This window comes from Bemisia tabaci, chromosome 7, assembly GCF_918797505.1.
Source record: "Bemisia tabaci chromosome 7, PGI_BMITA_v3".
Taxonomy (NCBI): Eukaryota; Metazoa; Arthropoda; class Insecta; order Hemiptera; family Aleyrodidae; genus Bemisia; species Bemisia tabaci.
Window position 1 is genome coordinate 31,526,798 of NC_092799.1, and position 24,439 is coordinate 31,551,236.

General features: G+C 35.4%; 1 protein-coding gene across 3 annotated transcripts in view; it reads right to left on the reverse strand.

Moving 5' to 3' along the window:
• Pvr (PDGF- and VEGF-receptor related) overlaps positions 1-24,439 on the reverse strand; it is a 77,124-nt gene that overhangs the window by 10,407 nt on the left and 42,278 nt on the right. The window contains exons 5-27 of one of the 3 annotated variants that reach the window (XM_072302661.1): positions 22,323-22,485; positions 18,932-19,086; positions 17,896-18,082; positions 16,870-16,996; positions 16,130-16,317; positions 14,788-14,951; positions 13,695-13,839; positions 12,992-13,162; positions 12,458-12,619; positions 10,794-10,927; positions 10,235-10,403; positions 9,651-9,760; positions 8,485-8,635; positions 7,621-7,845; positions 6,892-7,021; positions 5,916-6,073; positions 4,998-5,143; positions 4,242-4,364; positions 3,798-3,927; positions 2,705-2,786; positions 2,205-2,310; positions 1,447-1,675; positions 362-459 (exon numbers count right to left, since the gene is read on the reverse strand). In XM_072302661.1, the coding sequence (XP_072158762.1) occupies positions 362-459; positions 1,447-1,675; positions 2,205-2,310; positions 2,705-2,786; positions 3,798-3,927; positions 4,242-4,364; positions 4,998-5,143; positions 5,916-6,073; positions 6,892-7,021; positions 7,621-7,845; positions 8,485-8,635; positions 9,651-9,760; positions 10,235-10,403; positions 10,794-10,927; positions 12,458-12,619; positions 12,992-13,162; positions 13,695-13,839; positions 14,788-14,951; positions 16,130-16,317; positions 16,870-16,996; positions 17,896-18,082; positions 18,932-19,086; positions 22,323-22,485 (3,453 nt within the window). Of the gene's footprint in view, positions 1-361; positions 460-1,446; positions 1,676-2,204; positions 2,311-2,704; positions 2,787-3,797; positions 3,928-4,241; positions 4,365-4,997; positions 5,144-5,915; positions 6,074-6,891; positions 7,022-7,620; positions 7,846-8,484; positions 8,636-9,650; positions 9,761-10,234; positions 10,404-10,793; positions 10,928-12,457; positions 12,620-12,991; positions 13,163-13,694; positions 13,840-14,787; positions 14,952-16,129; positions 16,318-16,869; positions 16,997-17,895; positions 18,083-18,931; positions 19,087-21,064; positions 21,201-22,322; positions 22,486-24,439 lie in introns of all 3 variants that reach the window. The other 2 variants (XM_019044033.2, XM_072302662.1) reach the window with 2 other exon arrangements.

Sequence of the window (24,439 nt, forward strand, 5' to 3'; positions counted from 1 at the left end):
GTGTTTGACAAACACTGCGAACCTGTGGACACCAAGCCACTGTCATTCAAATTTTGTACAAATGTACAATGTTGATTGCAGTAGCAGAAAATTTTCGAATAAAAAGAAGAAAGAAACCAGTCCTGGTCCACAATCTGGCCAGGACTGACTGGTTGCGTGGTCGAAAACTATTTACATCCTTGAAAAACTAATTGAGCAAGCTGCTATTCTACTTTCACCTTGAGGATTAAGTTTTTGGACTAGAAAACTAAGGAGACTGATAAGGAGGGAAGGAAATGTGGATGAAACATGTTTAGCCACTTTGTTAGAACACCCATTGTTATCTTCGATGCATCCATGACTAGCGGACATCATAACTCACCCCTTGGAGACTGTTTACTTCCTGACCAACTAAATTAACATAACGCTGCTGGTCTAGATTAACACAGGAAGCACCCCCCTTTGTTATGAGATCACTGGCTGAAATATTTTGACAAAGAAAATCAGTTCTATTTCTGTCTCATAACTTAAAGTTGGCCAGAGGCCAATCCACTTTGGCTAATTATTTGCTGGAACGTTATCTGGGAATCTAAAATCATCTTGCCCTTGAATAAAGCTAGGTACTGATTATTTTCATTGGAAAATCATTTTGTTTTATTTTACTCAATAATGGCAACAATTTCCATGAGAACTTCGTAAATGTGTAAGAATCAAAGTGTGTGTTTTCTGGAGATTAGCCTGTCTGAATTTTTGCGAAGGAAAGAGCCTAGTAATTTGGTGCCTACTTATGCTTAACAGTTACGAATATGTATCGATGAAACAATTTTTTGAGTGATTGGAACAAAGCAACTGGATTTTTCATAGCTGTTAAAGAGATGGGATATAAATATCTAGTTTCTGGCATTATACTCACCCTCTCACTCTAGTGACCTCAAAAACGAGAGACTTATCTTGTCTATTAGCTATTAAAATTATATTTTTATGACATGGACCATCAGAGAAAGATTTACTGAGAAGATTCAACGAATTTACATGTTCAATGTCAAGCCAAATATGGTGAACATATTTATTGCGGTTCGCACCAAGCCAAAACAGTCACTATGACCAGCGCTTTAGAAGGGGTATTTTCATCATCCTGTTGTGATGAGAGACTCTGTCTGAAGGTCCTCTAAGGACCTAATCGTAGAATACTAGTCTCATATGTAATTGATGAAAATCACTACAATTCTGACAATTGCCAAAGACCGTGGTTTGTAGCACTCAAACTCCGCAGTTTATTTGCAAGTTTTTCTGGCTCAACAGGAACAATTTTGCGAATGTATGCAGGCAGTTAATACTCAGTATTTTGCGGGAAAGAAATTGTGGTTTTTCTCTAATTCAGTTATTCAACACCTATCTCTGAATGCTACTGTGACATTAGTATTCCTTACATAACTACTCTTCAAATGTCTATGTAGATTGACATACCTGACTGTGGCTGTCTGGGCAACATTGGTTTTAGTTCGATACCATTGCTGTCCCTTTCATCTGGACTAGTGCTAGGCCCGCTCATGCTTAGGTATCCTCCAGGGTTTTCATTTTCAGGGCATGTATTTACATAGCTTGGCGAGCTCATCATTGCTAAATAGTCTGCTCCATGGCTGCTGATTTCTTCACTATTTATCCTTTGATAAATTTCATTCAAATTTGTATAATGCTGAAAACAAGGAGGATAAGATTTCAGAATTGATTCAGTAATTACAGTTATTAAAGAATAGTTCAAGAGGGTTTGTCAAAAAATTTTCAAAGAAGTTGGAAATTTATTAAATGAAAAAATCGGGGAACCTTAGTGCAATTTATGAATGCACTGGGAGGTAGGGACACGGCGACAAGCAGTTGTTCCGATTATACTGAGTTTGTTTGTAAGTTTAGTGCTTAACCATTTTACAATAAATTAAGCTAAGTGTAAAGCTGAGACCTTACCTAACACACATCTTTTTGTCAATCTAGTTTATCTTTCATTCCATTCCATTTGGATATTTAAAATAAGGAGCCTCACTTTGTGGATGACCCTCATACTTTAAAAATATATTTGCCGTTTTTTTGAGAATGTCTGATGGACGTTTTTATGTTATCTATCGTGTGTACAATTGCTGGGCACTCATTTAGACCTAAAATAAACAAGAATAGTATGAGGTAGTAAAATTCAGAGAAAAAATAATTGCTGATAAGAAATCCATACTTACAGATCGAACTCTATCTTCTAACAGGTTTCCAAACTTCTCTGCTAATGCAGTAAAAGAAGGACGAGATGATGGTTTTGCCTCCCAACATTCTAACATTAATGAATAACTGGAAGAAGAAAAAAAATCATCTTGAACTATTCGGTCTCTGCTCATTCAATTTTACTAAAAGATTTAAACTTGAGTTTACTCGGTAGAAATGGTATGAAACAGCGGCCAAAACTGCAAATACCTAGCTTAAACAGAGCTGGAGGCATGCTTGGTGTTCAGCAGCGAGCTAGGGGGCTTAAACCGTAACTCCGAACCTGATACAAATCTACATTTCCTTGACCAAAAAGGTCAGCAGTTCTAGCGAAATTTCTGGCCAATTGGAGCCTGTCGGTCTGTTCCTCTTGCAGATATGCAGAGAGGCTAAAATTAGATTGAACTGAATTTAAACTGACGCGAGAAAAGAATCAAAAGAAAAATTAGTTTCAGTGAGAAAAGAAAGATATGATACTTACATGTCATTTGGTGCATAGGCAGGTTGTTCTAATCGGTAACCATCCTCCAATTTATTTAATAATACATCTACACTATCTACACCTGAAACACAAAACTAAGTTTAGCAGAAGAAGATAAAAAAAAATAAAACTAAACTCTGAGTACAACAAAAAATCTCTGGGTAACATTTGAAAAAAACAAAATTGTTGAATGCTTCAAAATCTAAGTACACACTTCATGATTATTTTTCATTATTTTTATGCTTTATGCTTATTTTTTTGGGAAAGGAAGCTTCTCTAAATTTTGCTTTTTATATTGGACCACGATGTACCACATGTATGTATGTACCAAAAGACAAGCTGCGAATTTAAGTACTATGGTAATCATTTTCTCATCAAAATTTCATGTAGAACACGATTCGTTCAACGAAATTTATTGAGAATTTTTCTTAACCGAAAAATTAACGTTGCATCAACGTTTTTGATGCATAGAGTCAAACTTTTTGACCATAAAAAAACCATTAACTACTCGAGTTCAATCAAACACAAGATATTAAACTAACAGCCTCTGCAGAATGAAAACATGGTGACCTCAATCTCAAAACTTCAGCTCAGCTATTGCTTGTTGAAACTTAGAACAACACAAGATGGGGTGAGAAAACTGCTCGATTAAGATATCTACCAAAACTGTTGTGGCCTTGTTTTTTTTGCAAAATGGTGTGAACCCACCACTATTTTACCACCTTGTTACATTCACTTTCGGTCGGTTTGGGAGCTATTTTCGGTAATTTTTGTTCAGCGAATCGTGTTGTATATAAGATTTGGAAGAGGAAATATACATCAGAGTGCTTGAATGTGTATCTTTCTATTCCACAAGCAAACCCAATAAAATTATTGAGGATACCTCTTGATAACCTAAAGTCAGGCTATTTGGCCAAAAAAGAAACGATACAGCTCCGAGGGTTAAGTTTGCTGAAATATCACTTACTGACGATTTTGTCAAATCATGAGAAAAATTCTGCTATTAACTCTTTTTCTATCTAATAGATGATGTAATTTCTCAGTCAATACTGCAAAATGTTCAAACATAGAAATATAATGAAAAAAAAAATACCTGGGTAAGGAGTTTTGGCAAGAGTAAACATTTCCCAAATAACGATTCCGAAAGACCAAACATCAGACTGAGTTGAAAATATTCGGTCGCGTATTGATTCTGGAGCCATCCATTTGACCGGAAGTTTTCCCTGTAGAGAATTAAAACTATAGTTACTTTGAAATTCATAGATTTTTGAGAATGGATTTTGGGAAAAGCCAACTGATTTGGCTTGAGGTCATCTTTTTTTTCTACCAATCCAGAATGACAATGACACCTTGAATTAAAGATCATCACCTCCGTTACTATTAAGACAAAAACCCATTCTATAAAAAATGATAGGACTGATCTAATCATGTTTTGAACTAATAGGATGCAAACAAGTGACCAACATGTCGGAAACAACACCTTAGACTTGCTACAATTAAACAAGGGAACAGTATAAAATTTTTTAAAGATACTTACGGCTCCTTTCTTTAGATAATTATCAGCATTGTACATGCTTTTTGATAGGCCGAAGTCACAAATTTTTACAATATTATCATCTGCAAGCAGTATGTTCCTCACAGCTAAGTCTCCATGCAACACCTATCAAAATAAAATAATTTGGATGAGCTGATGAAAAGAGAGAAACATTTTCATTGATAGATTATTAAAAAAAATGAATTTTCAAAGCAATGTCTTAAACAGTAAGCAACCAATCAATTTTTTCCCTTCATTTATTTACGTAATGAGTAACCCTCTTTTTAAAAATTAGAAAATTCAAACATGCAAAAATTTGGCAGCATATAACACACTGAGTAAGAAAAGGTCTTTAAAAATGTAAATTTTAACAAAAAAAAAAAAAATGATTAAATTAACTTTCTCCCCCATTTTTTTTTAATATGTAACTAGAAATAGAAAACCCTATTAAATCAAAAAGAGCTTCAAAAAAGGAGTTAGAAGTTTTATGGCAAGGAGCTGCAATTTGAAACTTGTGTTTGAAGGCTTTTGTTTAAAATTGAGCACCATATTCTTGCATGTAATTTTACAATATTTCAAAACACCATCAGAGGAGTAGCTCTGGAACTTTTCAAGCAAGGGTATATCAACAGGGATTGAAATTTTACATTATCTGAAGTTTAAAATTAAAAGGGCTTCACAAAATGACTATCCTCGTGATAGGCAGATTTAATAAGTTAAAATTAAATTAATTTTCATCTATGCTAAGAGGAAAAGTACCTTTCTACTTGCTAGATATTCCATTCCCCTAGCAACTTGGAAACACCAACAAACTAAATCTGTTGAGTTGATGTATGATGGCTGTTTATCATTTGTGTTTGACACCTGAGTTGGATTGCCAATTGGCTGGAGATACCCATCTTCACCTGCAAGAAAAATTCAATTATCATTCAATCCTGTTTTGTTGCTCTCAGGGGATATTAAAAAAAGATAAAACATCTGGAATAATTGCACAGTACAAAACAAGCCAAGATGAAGTCATATTAAAGGAAACGCATTAATTTTTATAGTTTGCAATGAGAACAAGCAACTTTTCAAATGTTGAAAGACCAACAGAGTTTTAGCATTGGATGAGTCCAATTCATTTTTGAAGGTAAAGGGCTTTTTCCCCTTTTAGTCTCCAAAGGGAACAAGCATGCATTTTGGTCAAAAATGAGGGCGGGCTTGGAGCTTTCTACACCTTAATGCAATACAGTAAGACCTCAAATTATTGGATAGCGATTCAACGGATTCCGCAATTTAATGGATCGATCCTACGGTCCCTTCAGCGGGACCGACTAGCGCAATTTAGCGGATGCAGCCTACGGTCCCGTGAAATCCGATAAATCGAGGTCTTACTGTAATGCTATTTCTGAGTGAGACAAATCAGGTTAAATTCAAAGTCTCAACTTATCTTCACGCGACTTCATACAGGAATAAACAGTGTAAATTGAGAAATTTTTCTAGAGTTATTGCTAATCCCGATTCTCTGTGCTGCAAAAAACTGACTTGGAAAAAATGAGAAAAAAGTTCAGATGGAACTGTGAAGAAAGATTATCAGGCGAATATAAAAATTACTTTTACAAAGCTTTATAACACTTGCCTGCTATGGGAACATCTTATGATTCTTTTAAAATATATAGACAAAGGGAAACTTACCAATTGGTGTGCCAGAATCGAAAAGCATGGTAGTTTGAGTATTGACAGAGGCTGAGGCAGAGTTTGTATAATAATTACTATTGCGTTGACTGCTTCGGATGCTGCTGTTTCGCCTTCCGCTATAGTTTGGATTGGGTAGATCCCAGTATTTTGGCATACTAAAGATAGAGGACCATAAGAATGTGCGTTTATATTAACATTGAAATCATCGATGAAGCTCAAGGTGAGTATCTACTTAATAATTTGATTAATTTTACTACTTTCTTTGATATATTTGTTAATATTTTAGGTTTAATTCCTTACATTTTTCTTGTTCTCTGCTTTTTGCTGGGGAACTGAAAATAGAAAACTAATAGAACAACGGAAGCGCTTTACAGGAGTTATTTTTCCCCTCCAAGAGTGGGGTTTTGTGCACCAAGATCATAAAAATGCCCCCCCCCCCTCTCCCAATTGACCAGATATATGTTTAGAATAAGTTGTCTGGTTGCAAATGGATGGTAAAATTAAGAGAAGAGGAATATATATGGCGCCTTTGCCAAGTCTTAAAATTATCTTCCAAACTTTTTTAATTTTTCAACAGGACGCGTTTTCAAAAATATTTATGTGTAATTTTCAGAGAATATGCTTAGAAAGATGAGAAGATATTAAAAAAAACGCCATGCAATACTAATGATCGATCATCATTCAAGAAAACAAAGGATAAAACAGGAAATCTGTAATTTTGAGGATACAGTTAGTTACTTAATTTATTTAAAGACATTCAGCATCTTACGCTATTAATGTCTTTGCAAAAAATTTGGAAGATGGGTGTACATAAAAAAATTTAGATTTTTAAATTAAGGGAGGCAAAGAGGAGTTTCAGAAGTGTGTTTCTTTAGATTCACTATTAATATACGGAGTGACATTGACTTCTGAAAATGTATTTTTAAATACTTTACAAGAGTTTTTTAGTGTTTGATGAGTTGCAAGTCTTTACCTGTGCATGAAAGAGCTGTCCAGTTTCCCACTGGCTGGATTGATTAAATTAATAAAATACTGTCTATGCTGCAGCAAATAGTTATGAAGACTTCCATGTTTACAATATTCAACTATGACTAGAAGTTCACCTGTGACAGGAAAAGGAAGAGACCAAATTATTTTTTGTGAGTAAAACTGCCTGATTGAGTTTGAGAAGCCACTTCTTGGATGTGTTAGAAGGCATAATCGATTGGTTACCTTTGATGCGGATAAACATTGGAATGTGTAGCTCAGCACCATGAAAAAAATTAAAGACTAAAAAATATCATGCTGAGATGTTCATTAACTATGACAATATATAGATTAAATCAAATTAATACAAACAGCGAGTACTTTCTTGGCTGTTCACTGCTGCTAGGTATTCTGTGAAAATGTCAGTTTCGGTGTAATCCAAAGTTCATGTATTTGATATTTGCTGCATAATGGGTTTTAATGTTTACTTTCTCATCACTGACATTTTAGACTAGTAGTCCATTACCATGTAATCACTGTTGGTGGTTTAGAATTTTACTTCGTCTTTCTTTGTTTGGCACATGATAATGATGCTTTAGGACGTCAAATCGTACTGTGTTTCCGTTTTTCATATTTTAGCCTTAAATCTGTTTAGTGTTTTTTGTTATTAAGCTAAGAAATGCTAATCCGACGTGTAGAAGCAATTATATACATCTGACTGCCAATAAATTCTTACGTTTATTCAGGTTCCTTGTGCAAGCTCCAAGGAGATTGACAACATTTAAATGTTTGCCAAGATGAATCATGATTTTCAGCTCAGATGCTAAGGCTTTCACGGCAGAAAAGTCAATGCTACCTTTGACCATCTTGACTGCCACCGTTGTTTTGACACCCTCTTCGATAATTCCATCAGCATCAGCCATCAAAACTACTCCAAATGCACCAGAGCCCAGTTGTTTTCCTGTAACATTAAAGAGAGAAAAATTGACACTAGGGATTATCTGTAAATTAAACCTTTACATACCCCAAATATACCTAGGTAAATTATTCAAAGGTTTTACGTATGAAATATTTGAAAGTCATCCTTTCATAATGCATTATTATAGAGTGGTAGCTTAAAGCTAAAATTCAAAGAAGGAATTCGAACACTTGAACAAGAAATAATCAAGCAAAGAGATGATTTTGAAAAAATAACAGTTTAGGTACGAGCTTAATTTCTTCTTAGCGTAACATTAAGTTTGTTTTCAATTCGAATAGGGAACGACTTATCGCATAAGTATCACAATTTTATTTTAAATTTAGAAAAGGCTAAAAACAGTTACAAATTCACTTAAAACAAAAATTGCAGACAAATGTTGCGGCCGCCTGCCCAAAATGCGTCTGAAGTCTTCATTGCAATTAAGGTTTTAACCGTTTTCAATCTTTGTTAAATTTTTAAAAATAAATTAGGTATATATTTCTACAAATATGAATCTCGATCTATTTTAAAAGGCAATTAATATAAAGAAACATTCGTTCTGAGATGAATGATTGGATACCACGAATTGGCCTACCAAGAGCTTCAGAGGGGTATTAAATAGCAATCCAAGATGTACCTTACCTAACTTCAATTTATCACGTGGAAACTCCCATTTTTTATAGTATGGAAGCATATCAGCTTGCTCTTGAACTCCAAGCTCCGGGTTTAAACTTTCAATTGCTCCCTCTTCAAAATTGATTAGTCCAGCTGCTGTCAACTCCCGCCGCAATTTCTAAGAAGAAAAAAATAATCATAATAAACTAAAAGGCAAATTTAAGTAAAGCTTGCATCAATAACAGCATTCGTGACTGAAGTGAGAAATTACAAAATCAGGGAATAAAACTGGTTTGGAAGAACCTTGTTCACCTATTTAGCATCAAACATTATGATATGCATGCAAGATGAAATATTGAAAGGGAAATTTAAAAACTTAGGGAGAGTTGATGTCTTGAAATGTTAGTACAAATAATTACGGTAAAACTCGTAAGCATCATATGCTTTTAGAAGAAAACTACTTAAGACGTTATTAGCACACAGCTCTGTCTCTATGCTAAAAAGAACAACATATAAAATTTCTGCATACATCAGAACCATCTATAGTGGGGCCCCTCACATCATGACCAATTATCTCTCCAAAGCCGATGTTAATGGGATTTTCTCCAAGTCGTTGTCTAAGTTTCGGAACTTAGACTATCTTATTGTCAGAGGTACTTCCAAGGAATCAAGATACCATACTGTTGTCAGCGGAGCAGATAAAATTCTTAACCAGCAAAGACTATTTTTTATCAAAAACCATTAACATCCATCCAGGAGCTGGTTGGTCCTGATGCGTTCTGATTGGAGAAAGTTTTACTGTAACTGATTTAGCAGTTTCGGGATATTACCCTTTTATCTATAGATAATTCATTAGTCACATCTTGGACAATAATGATTCACTGATGTCAGAGAACAGATAGCATGGTATAGTTGCTAAGGGCACAGATGTGACCCGAAAATGTATTTGTCCCCTCCTATGGTGTAGAAGTTGTAGTGCTGATTCTATGATCAGAGGGTTGCTGGTTCAATTCCCGGCTTGGCAATCCAAGTTTAATGGTCTCAAGCAATAGTTGCCTGGGGCTGGCTGCTGGGATTGAGGGGGATAAGACTGTGAATACAAGTGCGAGATAAAGCCTACTGGGGTACTTGAAGTTCAATTCAGTTCTGCAGCCATTTGATAAAAATCAAAGAAATCAAGAGTGATGCATTACCTTTTCCTTATGAACTTTGCAAGCAAGCCAGCAAACAACAAAGAACGCCAAGAGCAGGACCACACCAGCATAGATGATGAGATGCAAGTGGTCATGTTCTTCTGGTTTATCTGAGATAAAATAAGGATTTTGAGCAATTAATTGACGGAGAAAAATGGTAAAAATGCATTAAAATAGTCAACATGCCTTGTAAATAATCAAACATGAGAACTCACTCATGTTCAAATATTTTGCTGTGATGTAAAAAAAACACCAAGCATGATATTTTCCCAGAAACGAGTTCAATTAGCTTTTAATTTTTCATTGTTACATGATTTGTTTTATTTTCAGTTCTTGTTTTTGAGATATTTTGTAATGATTACGTAGGAAATTTTAAGTGGTTTAAAGACTGAGTAAATTTAGAAAACGATTGGGATTCCCCCAGAAAAGGCAGCTTTGACGCACAGAAATTGGTTGGCTGAAGGGGCTAAAAAAGAGAGATCAGTACGTATAATTTGCTTAGTAAGCATTGCAAAACTCTGACTGCAATAATTGGGCAGCTTGAATTTGTACGGATTAAAATACAGGAAAAAGAAGAACAATACCTGCGAGAATTAGTGTATTTGTGACAGCATATTTGCCAGCTTTGTTCGTTGCAAAACAAGTGTACTTTCCATCATCTCCCAGAGCAGCATACTTGATCAACAAAGTCTGATTATTGTTTAGGAGCTCTATTCTGGATCCATTCTTTGGTAATTGTAGTATTTCACCATCCTGGAAATATATGAAGAAAATCATGACAATAATCTTAATAGACCAGTACAAGAACAGTGCAAGCTCACCTTGGACACGATTTTTAAACTGAAATATCATTGCAGGGGATCTACCTTAATAAGGTGCCCTTCTGATGAACGAGATACAATTTCATAAGTCGGGATAAAAGCCTGCAAAAAAGCTTTATTAAACTCTCAATATACCTGCTGTTCCTCAGAGCGTATTGATGATGAAACTATGAAAACACAGAATTTGACTGGGGCATTTCAAAATTTCTAGAAAATATGGCTGAACGATTTATGAATGAAATTTTCAAAGAAAGTTTTTGAAAAAGCAAAAAAAAAAAAAAAAAAAAAAATTAAAAATCAAAGAAACTGCGCAGAATATTACCTTATACCATATAATTGTTGGCGGCGGAGTTGCGTCTATGAAACAATTCCATTTGATCTGATGGCCTGTTCCTAGAGTCCATGCACTGTCATTCATGTTACTTTTGTTGATGATTAACATTGGAGCAGATAAAGCTGTGAAATTTAAAAATAATTTTTAGAGAAAAAGAGGGAGGGAGGGAGAGATGGGGTATGAAACAACCATGATCAAATAGATTTTTTTACTTTTTGTAATACAGGGTAGCCCAGACCTACTGTACCAGGCCTTTTTTTCGGTTAATTAGGGTCATATAAAGTCCAGGATCGCGGGGATGAATCAGGAATCGACCCCAAGAAATCCGAATTTCATAGTCCCAGAGCCCCCCTGGCGATCCTTGGGGGGTAAAAGGGGGGTCCGTACTTCAAAAGTCAGGGTATACGTCGAAATTCTGAAATTGTTTTATCGGAATCAGAACGCACAGAAATTATTAACTTAAATTGATACCAAGAAATCCAAAACTGGCCCATCCGTGTCCTAAATACCGACCCCTAAAGGTAGGGGACAGAGCCCCCTTTCAAAAAAATTCAAGTTTGTTAAATTGACGTGGAGACTCGGAGAAAATGAGTATTCATGGGTAATCGACCCCAAGGAATCCAAATTTGAGGGTCCCGTTGTCGACAGAGACTTTTCTGATGGGGCACAGGGGGACTCTGAACTTTTAAATTTAACCGGTGTGGAGGTTACCCCTGTGCTCCATCAGAAAAGTCTCTGTCGACAACAGGACCCTCAAATTTGGATTCCTTGGGGTCGATTACCTATGAATATTCATTTTCTCCGAGTCTCCACGTCAATTTAACAAACTTGAATTTTTTGGAAAGGAGGCTCTGTCCCCCACTTTTAGGGGTCGGTATTTAGGACACGGATGGGCTGATTTTGGATTTCTTGGTATCGATTTAAGTTAAAAATTTCCGCACATTCTGATTCCGATAAAATAATTTCAGAATTTCGACATATACCTTGACTTTTGAAGTACAGACCCCCCTTTTACCCCCCAAGGAACGCCAGGGGGGCTCTGGGACTATGAAATTCGGATTTCTTGGGGTCCATTCCCTATTCAGCCCCGCGATCCTGGACTTCGTGCGACCCAAATTAACCGAAAAAAAGGCCTGGTACACCCTGTATAAGTGACAGTCTACAGAAAAAAGGACTGTCGTCCACGGAGGCAATATTTTCAGCACAGCTATTTCTTTTAGTCAAGTTGAGGAGTATACAATACTACGGCACACATGAACATTTCGTTAGAAGAGTCGTTCCATTCAACCCCTGCTTAATAAGATGTTTCGCAATATTCATCACGGCTGACGCCTCCACGCGTAGGTCGAGGGGAGCACAAGGTCAATTAAAACAGTTATCTCTCAACAGTCTCAATGTGAGAAAAATGTGAGTGTAAACACGCCGACTGTTATCAGGCAGTTGAAACCTCGTACCATCACTCGTGTTGTGGCGGATTAGCGTCGGCCATGTTGAATATCAAGTAGAATCCTATTGAGCAGGGGTTAGATGGAACAACTCTTCTAACAAAATGTTCACCTCTGCTATAATATTGTTTTTGAAAAGGGAAGAGAGGAGAGAGGTATATGAAAGAAAAATAAGTACAAGTTGAAAGTGTGAGGTAGGAAACTTACATTTGACATCAACAGTAAAAGTACTCTCTTGATCAATGCCCGCTGTTCCAGGCCGTGAGTTGATCACGCAGGTATAAGCTCCAGTATCACTATGGCTCACGTTTTTTATCGTCAACTCCAGCATAAAAGAGAAACTGCTTTTCCCGTGGGTCAATCTATATTCTGTAAGAAATGAGAGAATGTAGATAAAAATAATTAAGGGAAACAAAAGAAAGTGAAGAATTAACTTGGCAAACTTTCCACACATTTTTGGTCTTTTAACCAACAAACTTGAAATCCAATTCCAATCCGATAAAATTACAGAGGAATACAAATGCCATGCCACAAAGAGGGTCTCTTAGCTTTAAGAGTTAGTAGATCTTTGAGTCTAAAGCAGATAGAAAAAAAATTGTGCTTAAAACAAGCTCTGCTAATAATTAAGCTCTACCCTTTCTTCTGATAAGGTTCATAGCTTAAAATCATGATTAAAAAGTTTGAGAATACATCGGTTGCAAGGAGAAAAAATGAGAAACGGAGATAGTGTCGATCACTTACTGGGAGACTGAGAGACAGGCATGGGAGTTGACCAACCCGACTCGTCGAACATTGTAAACATCCAACTGATTTCGGGGAGGTAGTCATATTTGCTGGCACCACATCCCAAGACCACATCATCTTTTTCAACAATCAAATCCGGTCCCCAAACAGCAAAACCGTTTTCAACATCTAAGCAAATAAATATATTTACATTTCATTGAAATGAAGCAGTCAAGAGCAGTAATAAAAGGAAACTTCACTGGCACTTTGTGCTTAATAAATCCTATGTTTTACTAATCAAATTCAAAATGATCACCTGATGGAGTTGAAATTCTTAAATTTTGCCATGAACCACTTTGAAAAAACAGTAGATGAGGTCTGCCAGTATGTACCAAAAAACTTGATTATTGACACAATCTCGACTGCTGAATTATTATGGGAAAGGGATTGCGATGAGGGATTTTGAGTTAGGGTTGCTTTAAGAGGCGCTGTTCCAAAATATTTGATCAAATAGATGGATTGAACCATCAACATTTCATAACACAGTGACTGAGGTACACGATTCCCTGGTCCACTTTTTGAAATATCGCACTCGTAATTACCTAGCTTCGAAGTAGTCATTAATTAATGGGGAAAAAATTTTTTCAACTGGATCATAGTTATAAGTCCTAAAAGTATCTTTTAAGAATAAGTTGATTGCAAATTAAAGAAGGAAACATACCTGACACGACAAAAATTGAAGTGTCGTTTTCGCATCCAAAACTGTTGCAGGCTTCACATGTAAACTTTGTAGTGTCATTAGCTCCAAAAATGATCTGAGATTTGAGATCAATACTACTCATCACAGTATCCGTATATTCTGATGACTGTAAAATACAATACACAGTTTTGTGAGAGAGACAAATAAACCGAAAGAAGTAGGATAGGTATATGAAGAGGAGGATAATCTCAAAAGTAAGTATCAATTGGCCATAACTTCAAAATTACTCCATAAAAGTACTGAGATTAATTTTGACGAGTGTGAGTTCAGTGTATTCTGTGGTGCTTCTGTGTTACTTTGGCTTAACACTGTCTTACGTCACAGGATACATTCCTAAAAATGGACTAAATTTTGCAATACCGAACTATTACTTCAGGCTCTTTTTAGAAAAAATATGTGTGTCATTGATGATCCCATGCAGATTGTGCATTTATGGATGAGCTAAAAATAATAATTCCCATTGTGCGATGCAGTTCCAATGATTTCTCAGTATACTGTCAACTTTCAACAAATTATCAACATGTTGAAACTATAAAAACATGTTATTTTGTTATGGAATTTCAAAATTTCGACACATATGCCACTTTCTTTTTACAAGTAAAATCACATAATTCTAGATGAAATTCATAGCAAATATTTTTGAAAAAACATAAAAATATCAAACAGAATTTTTTATGATGATGATGGAGGGTCAAATATTGAAAAAACAATCGGAAATCAAATATTACTTCATGTTTTCGGAGTTTCATTGTTGATATTTCTTCATGCCTACAGTTGCAACTGCTGTAAACAATATCCCTCGACAAATATTACATTCTGCGCAAGCGCATTATAAATTATGGCAATGATTGCTGATCCTGTTATTTGCCATAAGACAGCAAAAAATTTAAAACCGCAATTATCCTCTAAAAAATGAGACCAAAGAATACGGCAGATACTGAAAAACTTCTCTTTGTACTCATGTGCCAACAAAGACCGTAAGATTGCTGTATTGCTGATCCAAGCAAGGCTGAGTGGCTTAAAACTGATGAATCCACCTGGCATGGAAACTTACAGGAAGAGGATACGCTTCATCACTGCAGTTAGGGTAAGAGGAACAGCTGCTCATGGTCCACGTGATTCGAGGAAGAGGGTAAGCGATGGTGGCACATTCGATGCGGCGTGAAGTGCCTGCAAGATAGTAAGCTTGCTCATTGTACAATTTGACACTTGGCCTGTCTGAAATTGGAGGATAAAAAACGATTAGGCGATAACAGGTATTGGTTGTGATTTTTGATTTAGTTTAAAAACAGGTTTTTTTTAAATTGTGCCTTCCACTGAAAAATAACATTAAATCACTAGACAGGGTTACAAATCGATGCTAACAATACATGCTTCATCGGCAAACTTTGGAGTAGAGCTTGTGGAAAATTTTCAAATTCAAAGTGCAGCTCCAGATTCTGATTTTTGGAAATTATCATTTAAAATCAACATTTTTGTTTGCCAGCAAGCGAAGTCTGCTGAAATCATACGGAGCATCCAACTAGTTTTACAGGAGGTTGCTTGCTGTATGGGCCACCAAATGTAGATGCTACACAAGTATACGCGGTGAATAGGGATAACCACTAAGCATGCCCCATGCGGATCAAGTTTCCTGGACATACAGCAGGCAACCATTATAGCCTATCCATTATGGAGCTTTAGCATATACTGCCTTATTAGGAAGAAAGCTGTATGAACATTCGAGAGTCGCCAAATTTCCCTCAATAAAATTTTTACATTTGAAGAGAGTTATGAATATTTTTCCTTGAAATTTTCAGGACCGTTAGATGAAATTGTGAACAAAATTATCTGAAAAACTAGAGCAAAAATATTCATAAGTTTTCTAGAAAATTCGTGTTTTATCAAAGGAAATTTGGCAACACCTAAAGGTTCATACGGCGTTCTTCTTTAGCACGGCAGTATGGAGCATGCACCCTCCCCACGTCTCTAAATCCAATGAAGATATCGACGGTGAAAGTCGGCAATCACATAACTCGTTTGCGGTGTCTGAAAATCTCCGTCTCTACATAATTGTTTTAAAGGAGAACAAATTGATATTATTTCTTGAAGTTTTTGCAGAATTTTCTTCGCATTGAGAAGAAAAATCATGACAGTTTTAAAGAATTGCCATTGAGTAGTTTTCCATTTAAAAAATAAAGTATGACAGGAAGTCTGCGACGTCACAAACCGAGTTATGTGATTGCCGACTTTCACCGTCGATATGCCTTATCTGTCTTCATCATTGAGCCGAGTATCATGATTTTGTTTCGAATTCATGCCTACTAAAAAAATTGTTTTAATTCATACAGCATTCCTCCTCATCTTAGCAGTGATCATACTGTAGATATTATTGGAAAATGGGGTATATGTTCTACCTTGGACAAACAAAGATACATTCAGCTGCCGCTTATGAGCACTGTTATCGGCAACAAGACTGTAAGTGCCTGAGTCATGGACCGCCAAGTTTTTAATGACCAATTTCGTGGTGAATAAATCTGACATCACACTGTACTTTCCTGAGCTTGAGGAACCTAACATGATTTCTTTACCTTCAGGGTTGAACCTAAAAAATAAAACAATGAGTTTTAGGTCATTCATGAGAGTGTAAAAGTAAGTCACATAAAGAATAGTTCTTATTTGCCTCTAATCAAATGAGGATTGAAATTCTTTTAAAATAATGTGCCAAGCTGAGTTGTCAGAGAAATTTTAGCATCATTCCAAAATAGCTCTCATTTAAAACTAAGTAACATCAGTGTTCCATTTTAGGTAAGTAAGGTATATATCAAGACCAATCTACACAGGTCAGTCATTCTCAAGGACGAGTTTTGGAACTCTACAGCGCAAAGACGCAGTATTGAGTGCCTGCAATGTGTTTCTTATGGGAGCACCCATTGTGACGTAGCATTGAGTGCCGCCAAGTTAGGGTCGGGTGGGGAAGTGGATTTCAAAAAGATGCGCAATGACTGACCTGTGTGGATTGGTCTTGGTATATATATAAAGTTATAGGTAAAGCCTATTGATTGAGAGGATAAATTATGGAAACCTTTGGGCAGGATAAGCAGCAAGTTTAAAAATAATAATATTTAGGATCTTAAAAAGAAAAAGAGAGACTGACCATGTTAGGACTGGCTCTGGATGAGCGGCAACAAGCACAATCCACTGAATGCTTTGTGTTCCTGCAGGCTGAATGATTTCATGGACATCTCCTTGCAGTGTCAGATTCAGGTACGTATCATCAGCCGCTGAGAAAAAAGACCAAATCAACATATAAGTTTCCCAATGACATTCACGACTTAATTGGTACTTTTAGATGAGTGTAAAGGTATCATGAGGCAAATACCCTGCAGATTCAAAGCATACACGAAAGATGCAGACTTTCAATTGAGTGGACTTTTGAGGGGAAAAATCATCCAAAAATCATACCAAGCATATTAAAGATGTTAACAAAACACTCCTGAAATGCTCAATTTGCGTAGTCTGTACTATGCATTTGCAAATTTATCCATGTTGAGGACACTTTTTTCTTAGTTACCAGTATTTAGGTTTGTCTACAGAGAGATGTTAAAAAAACGAACCTAATTTTAAAAAAAAAACAAAATACTTTGTAAAGCACTAATATAATTTTTCTCACACGTGCATTCCACTGTTTTAAACCATTAGGGTTTACTTTTTTTCCAGCTATGTGCATCGTAAATAAATGCTTTAGAATGATCAGAATCATATATGCACATCACAGAAATTGATAGTAGTATATGTCATTTTTTAAGAATTTTGGTTAGATTTTTTACATCTTTCTCTGGGCTGATCTAGTTTTCCGCAACTCTGAAAAAAGTGTTCGGAATTCAGTAAATTTTTAAGAGTGTGAGATGCTCAATGCAAATTGTGCATTACCTACAGAATGTGCTTTACATATTTCTGATACGCTGTTTGAATTGGTTGAAATTTTACAGAGAAAAAATCTATTGATTTGGTTGAGTCTCTTGTGTAAAACAGACCCATGAATGATTTCAGCAATTATTTTTTGTATTTCTCTTTCATCTGAAATCCTCAAAACTCAACTTGGTGACTAGCACAACTGACCCATTGTGATTAACTCTTAAAGCTTCTCTGCTGCATGTATAGAAAATAATTTTATACTTACAATGTGTCTCCAAAATGAATTCTGATTTGCTGTTCTTGCTGGAGTGGTCAGTGACCGAGCATATGTAAACACCCTGGTCAGCTTCCGTAACATTTTTTATTACCAATGATTTGTGTCCAACAATTGAATGGACACCATTAATCTCCACTTTCTTGGTAGAGTCTTCTCCAATTTTCACACGGCTATCCTGAAATTCATAAGATTCTCTATATTTATCACGCAAAAATGTTTCAAATTAGGGATACACATTTTAGCAGAAAAGGAGATACTTTCCTTCTCTATATAATCTTTCTAGGTAATAACACTTAAGTGGATTTGTAATGGGATCTATTGCCCTAGAAATTTTAATGATATTTTGGCATTATTACATAGATAAAAATCTGTGATTTTAGGAGCTATTGTTTTAAGGTTGAGTATAAAAGCTTGATTGGTAACTTGTTAGACAATGATTGCTAGAAAAACTTCAAAAAAGGCTTCATCGATCAAAAATTTTTCATTTTGAAACTCAAGATCTGGAATGATTATTGGCACTCTTGCACTGAATATATCTACAGACTAGTCATGCATGGGGAAAATTTACAGGTATTCTTGTGAAGAAATTTTGTTTTCAGCGCAGCAAAATTTTTTACCAGTACAGGTAAAATACAAATTTTTGATGAGAGATTATAGTTAAAAAGTTAATAAAATTCAAGTGATGAGAGTTTCAGGGAAATTTTCTACTTCATTGCAGAAATAAAGGGAGTAAAAATGAGACCGAAATGACAAAAAGTATAAAATTCAAACAGAAAGCTGGCAATGGTGCTGAATGTGCAACATATGAAACTGGAAAAAACACAAGAATTTTATAAAGAGTTACCAAGATTAACTGTTGCAGATCTCTTATGGATACTCGATTTGCACACTTTAAAATTTTTTCTTTAGTATATTTATCTTGTTAAATTTACAAGTTTCTCAAGATGATATTCAACAGTCATTGCTACGAGGGTGAGAGAGATGATACATTATCAAGATGAGACAAGTGACAAGCTTAACTCACGTTGAGTAATTCATCTCTAGGTAGGATCCAGTCGACATAGATGCGAACATCAATTCCTACTGTGACCGAGCAATCGAGCTCTACATCATGACCAATTACAATATGACTAGCTTTGGTTGAATTGATAAAAGGCTTTGGAACAGTATCTGTGTGAGCTGAAATTATACAAGAAAAAGAGAGAGTAAGTAAATACAAATTGAGCAAAATTTCAAAGAGCAAGAGTGCCACACAAGGTTTGAGTTACTCATCAAAATATGAAAAAGACTTCGTCCGGATTGGGCTCAAGATAAAAATGACAACTGACATGAGCACTAAAAACCTTATCCAGGATGAAGGACCGACAAAAATTACAGTTAAGCCTTTGTAAGTTGGAAACTCTGCTGACTCGATAGTAATGGCTTACACCTGTTTTTCGTTTTGCCAATGTATACAAAGTCCGCTTAACTCGGAGCCCCTGCTAAGTCGGAATGAACCCTTGGTCCTGCTGCATTCTGATTTGGTGAGGATTGACTGCATTAGAAACCTCCTGGACACAATTCTGAATGCAGAAAGGAGAGGTAGATGAAAGATACCTCCAAAAACCTGTGATCTTTAAGAGTGCCTATACTTGATAAGGATTTTTCGGGTCATTTTATAATATTTTTGGTGCCTTCAGTGATTTCTGCATTTTTTCCTTTAAGTTAGCTATGCATTGTTAATTGACTCAGTTGTCACAAGACAGATTCCTGTGGCGGGTAGGCATCGCAGAACGCCCTAAGCGCGCTGTAAAAGCGGCTCATACATACATATCACATGAATTTAGAGGAATCTTTCATGAGGCCTTCCACAATGATGGTGACAGGTGCAGTAGTCAATCTTAAAATGAAAAAGGTACCTACACCAAAGATACTTGAACGAACTAAGAATATTGTTACTCCTCTTATAATAGCACCAAAAGTGTAAAGTAAAATTCTAAAAAAACCTCACCAATAAATAGAAAAATTAAAATTAAAAATGAGATAAAATATTTAAAAAAATGTTTTCAAGATACAAGTCTACTAAGCAATGTTAGTTGTGAGACATCACAAAGCAAGAAAGAAAGAAAGAAAAAAAAATGAAAAAAATAAATGAACGAATTAAAGAGAAGAAAAAATCATAAGATAACGGCCAATTCTTAGTGAATTAATGATACAAACAAAAAAGTGTCGAGGAACTTATGTATTTGAAAGAATGATAGAATTTGGTTTCTGTTTGATAAATTCACATTGACGCCACTTTCTAAAGGACTCCGCCATGAACTTAATGTACTCAAGGTAGACTCTCTAGGTATGATAGTTAAGGACAATAGTGTGCTAAAAAGAAAAAGAAAAAAATTGTACTATTTTTTACAGACATTAGTGATTTGATAAATAACTAAACAGAGTTAAGGTTAAAGTTATAACTGTGATAAACTGAAAGATGCTTCAGTACAGGCATGATAATGAACTTCATCGGAAAACAAAACCTTGGTAATGAGTGATTAAAAATGATCTCCTTAAGAGCAAAAAGAAAAGAGACCTATTGAAACAGCACAGTTATTGATTGATGGAGTATGAAAGATGGTGAGTGCTACATGGAAGCCTGGACAAGACTCATTATCTTCAAACTCTGTTCCTTCATGATGAATTACTTTCATTTGAATACACTTTCCGTTGCATACACAAATTAAGATTCATCATAGGCTTTGTAAGAAAAGAATTTAATGGCAAGAAATGCACATACAGCTCATGGATGAATTTCGCAGAACTTGAAAGTTTGTCTCTATTAGCAACGGATTTTTACTGGTTCTGATTACAATTTCTCCTCTCAAAATGAAATGTAAGGCTATGTAATAGGTGCGCTTGTTGAATTTGTTTATCGATTTCCGAGCTAAAAAACCAGAAGTAAGTTCTTTATTTGGCTCTCACATACAAAAAAAATCTAAGAAAATGAGCGATGGACATTGATAGAATGAAGCCATCAATAAAATACTGATCAAACAGTGACTACAGCATAGTTCAGGGTTCATAATTTTACCCTGGATGGAAATAAGTGTTAGCATGAGATGAGTTAATGAGCAGATGAGTCAAACCACAACCAGTGAAGATAAAATCCAATAAAATGACTCGCACTTACTATCGATACGAATGTTAAAGATTTGACTAGAGCTAACGTTCTTGCGCGATGCTTCACAACTAACAATACCTGAGTCGCGAACCGTCGGATTATCTATTGTGAACCCAATGTACGGGTCAAACTTTGCTTCTGGCAACTGAAAATATCAATCATTCAAAGTTATTCCAATTCATTAGATGAATGCTTAACTTAAATAAGTGTACTTTCCCACGTTACATTTTTTGGGGAAGAAGACTGGGAATTCTGAGAAAAAATTTGTAAAAATTGTTTTTCTGTTTGCCATTTTTGATTGGTTGTTTATCAGATGGATTGATAAGTATTTGCAAACAATACTGCTTAGCATGTTACTAAAACGAGTAAGACCTTTAAAATACTCAGGAATAATACTAACAAGAATTGTATTAATATTCTGGTGAAATAGACAACGTAAAATAGCGTTTCCTTAACAGCTACACAAAAAAGCACTGGAAAATCATATGCAAAAAAATGAGAAATTAAGCTCTTGCAAACTTACTCAAAAATATCAATCTCAGTTCCTCTTCTTAATAAAAGAAGAAAATCACCCCCCCCCCCCCCTCCTTAAAGAGAGAGAGAGAGAGGGGGGGGGAGAGAGAAAGGAACATATACAAGAAAAAATGATGTGTTGAGGTCAGCAAATTTTTATGCAAAGATTAAAAAAATTCCCTAAAAACTAAAGCTTGCCAATGATTAATGCGCTTAGTATTCAGAGATCTTTTCTCAGGAATATGTTTCCATGTTAAATGGTCTTTTTTAATGACACACTGAGATTGATAATTTTGAAGCATTACACGAAGGCAAATATTGAGCTTGAAGAGGCTAAGAGTCAGTTCTTTAAGGGAAAAAAACTCCAGGAACAGAAAATACTGGTGTAACTAATTTGACAATTGGAGTGAAATTTTTATTTGATATTAGACACTTAACTTCAATTTAAAGCCGTCATCAAACCACTCTTTCCTAAGAAAAATGGCATGATCCAGAAATCAGTATTTTCAAAAGAGGCATGGGTTTTAAATCCTGACACAGCAAAATTTTACCTGCAAAAATTTTACAAGCTCCGTTATAATTCTCTGCGGAACATTAAAAATTGCTGATTGTTTTCCATGTTCATTTATAGATACTTCCAAGCTTTTAAAACACCTATATTGTAAATATAAAAACTGTGGATCGTAACACTTTTCTTAGGAAAAGCAAAACCTACAAAGTAATAGATAAAGGTTAAAGCTATATATTGTCTTACTCATAATGTGCAGATTGGCGTACTTGCTATCAGAGATGTTATTCCTAGTTCCAACACACTCGTAAAAGCCGGTGAGAACTCGGGGAGCACTTTGAAATTTAAACCCCTCCTTGGGATCATACACCACCACCGATCCTTCATAGAACCCATGTTGTGCATTCACCTTCCCCAAACACCGAACACCACACACTTAATTTAGAGTTAGTAACAATCACCAAAGGTTAAAAACAATGTCAAAGAGAGCATTATGACACAAATCATAACAATCTGCACGAAAAGGGATGTTATAAAGTTAAATACTGGAGTGTACTCCCCTTAAAATGGGGTTAGAAAATTGGAATTTAAGTTCAAGTGGGAGCTCCTTCAAGTGGGAGTCGACAATACCTCAGCATATTTTGTACTAAAATGTTACTGTGAATTAATGTTAAGATGTAATCTGAATAGAAGTGTTTAGTACTTTTTTTTTATGAATTTTTCAGTTCCCTTTCCGCACAGACAGTCACAATTAAGTACACTTGGATGATATTTTGCAATAAGGAACCACTGTCTCTGGCTTTCCCATAAAAGCACATTTCTGCATAGGGAAACCAATGGCATATTTGTTGTTTCTAAAATGAGCTAGAAATAGTGGTTCTTTATTGCAAAATGTGATTCAATTAAGTATAAAAGGAGACATGAGGTAATTAAAAAAAGCAACCAGACAAGGTACAAATCAAATTATTACACTGAATGTGTCCTATTCAAAATTTTACTTAGAAAGCGAATTTTACAACAAAAAGTTTGGAGATCAACTCTTCAGCAAGATGTTCACATGCATGCCTGACACTGACACTGATCAAATGGACTACATTTTGCAATTCAGAACTACAATTTCTGGCTCAGTTTCGCAGCAACGTAGGTGCCAATAGTTTCCCTGTACACATGAGTGTTTTTACAGACGAGCCAGGAATGGTAGTTCCTAATTGCAAAATGATTGTCGTCTTCGGCTAGAAGGAATGTATTTTCTTACCTACGTCTTGCTTGTTTTTTGTTTATAGGAAAACTGTCGCATGAATTTTATTAAAATTTCTGGTGACTGTCATTTACCTTTGTAAAAATCGAGTCTGTGATTTTCAGAATAATTTGTAAACAAATTTCCCATAGAAAATAATAAGTTCGTAGAGATACTAAAACAACACAGATAAGATAAATTCTTTCATGCAAGAGGTGACGATACAACATCATTTTTTTCCTATTTTAATAATTTTGAATACTTAGTTTGTATCTTCTTCAGGAGTTGGTATCCAAACATCTAGTTGTATGAATAATCTTTTAGTGACAATTTTGAAATAAAAACATGTGACAGAGTGCTGCTGTTTGTACCTTGTCTACTGTCCCTCGGTTTGAATCTATGGTGAACTAACAGGAGAAATTAGAACTGGAAATAATTTACTATGGAAAAATGAGCTTTTTCTGGATTTTCTACATCATTGTTCCTTCTTTTAACTTTGATAAGGTACTTAATAATATCATTTCTCACACCAATACCAACTTATACCTCAACCTCTTAAAACTTTCAAGTTCTAGGTTCTCCATGGACGTAAAAACATGATTTAAAAGAGATGAGTTTGAAAGCAACGATGTATCATTATTTTTGCAATCGCAGTGAAATTTTAAGTAAAGTAATGACCCGGTTATCTTGCAATCTGTGGCGAGGACAAAGGCGATTGATGATAATTGAAATTTGAAACCAAAAAAACTGAAAACGTGCCATTTCAGGCTCAGTTTGTAACCAAGAAGCAAAAACTTGGCCACTTTTCTACAGTATTGGTCATTTAGTTGGAAAGAAAAACGAAAGAACATGGCAGTAAACAATCAAATTTTGCCCATAAAACAGATTTTTGTTGCATCAGCTAACTTTTTTTCGACCAAAATCTCAATTTTGACCAAGTAGGTATGATAACTGGTAATCGGATGATCGGGCATCACTGTGATGGGGTTCAACAAGCTGTCTACAGACTCAACAGGAAAAAATTGCCTGATTTTTCAAATAAATAATTTTTACACATGGAACCAAACATGAAGAAGTTTCGGCAATAATTTCACTGCTAATGACAAAAATATGTGAACCTTTTTTT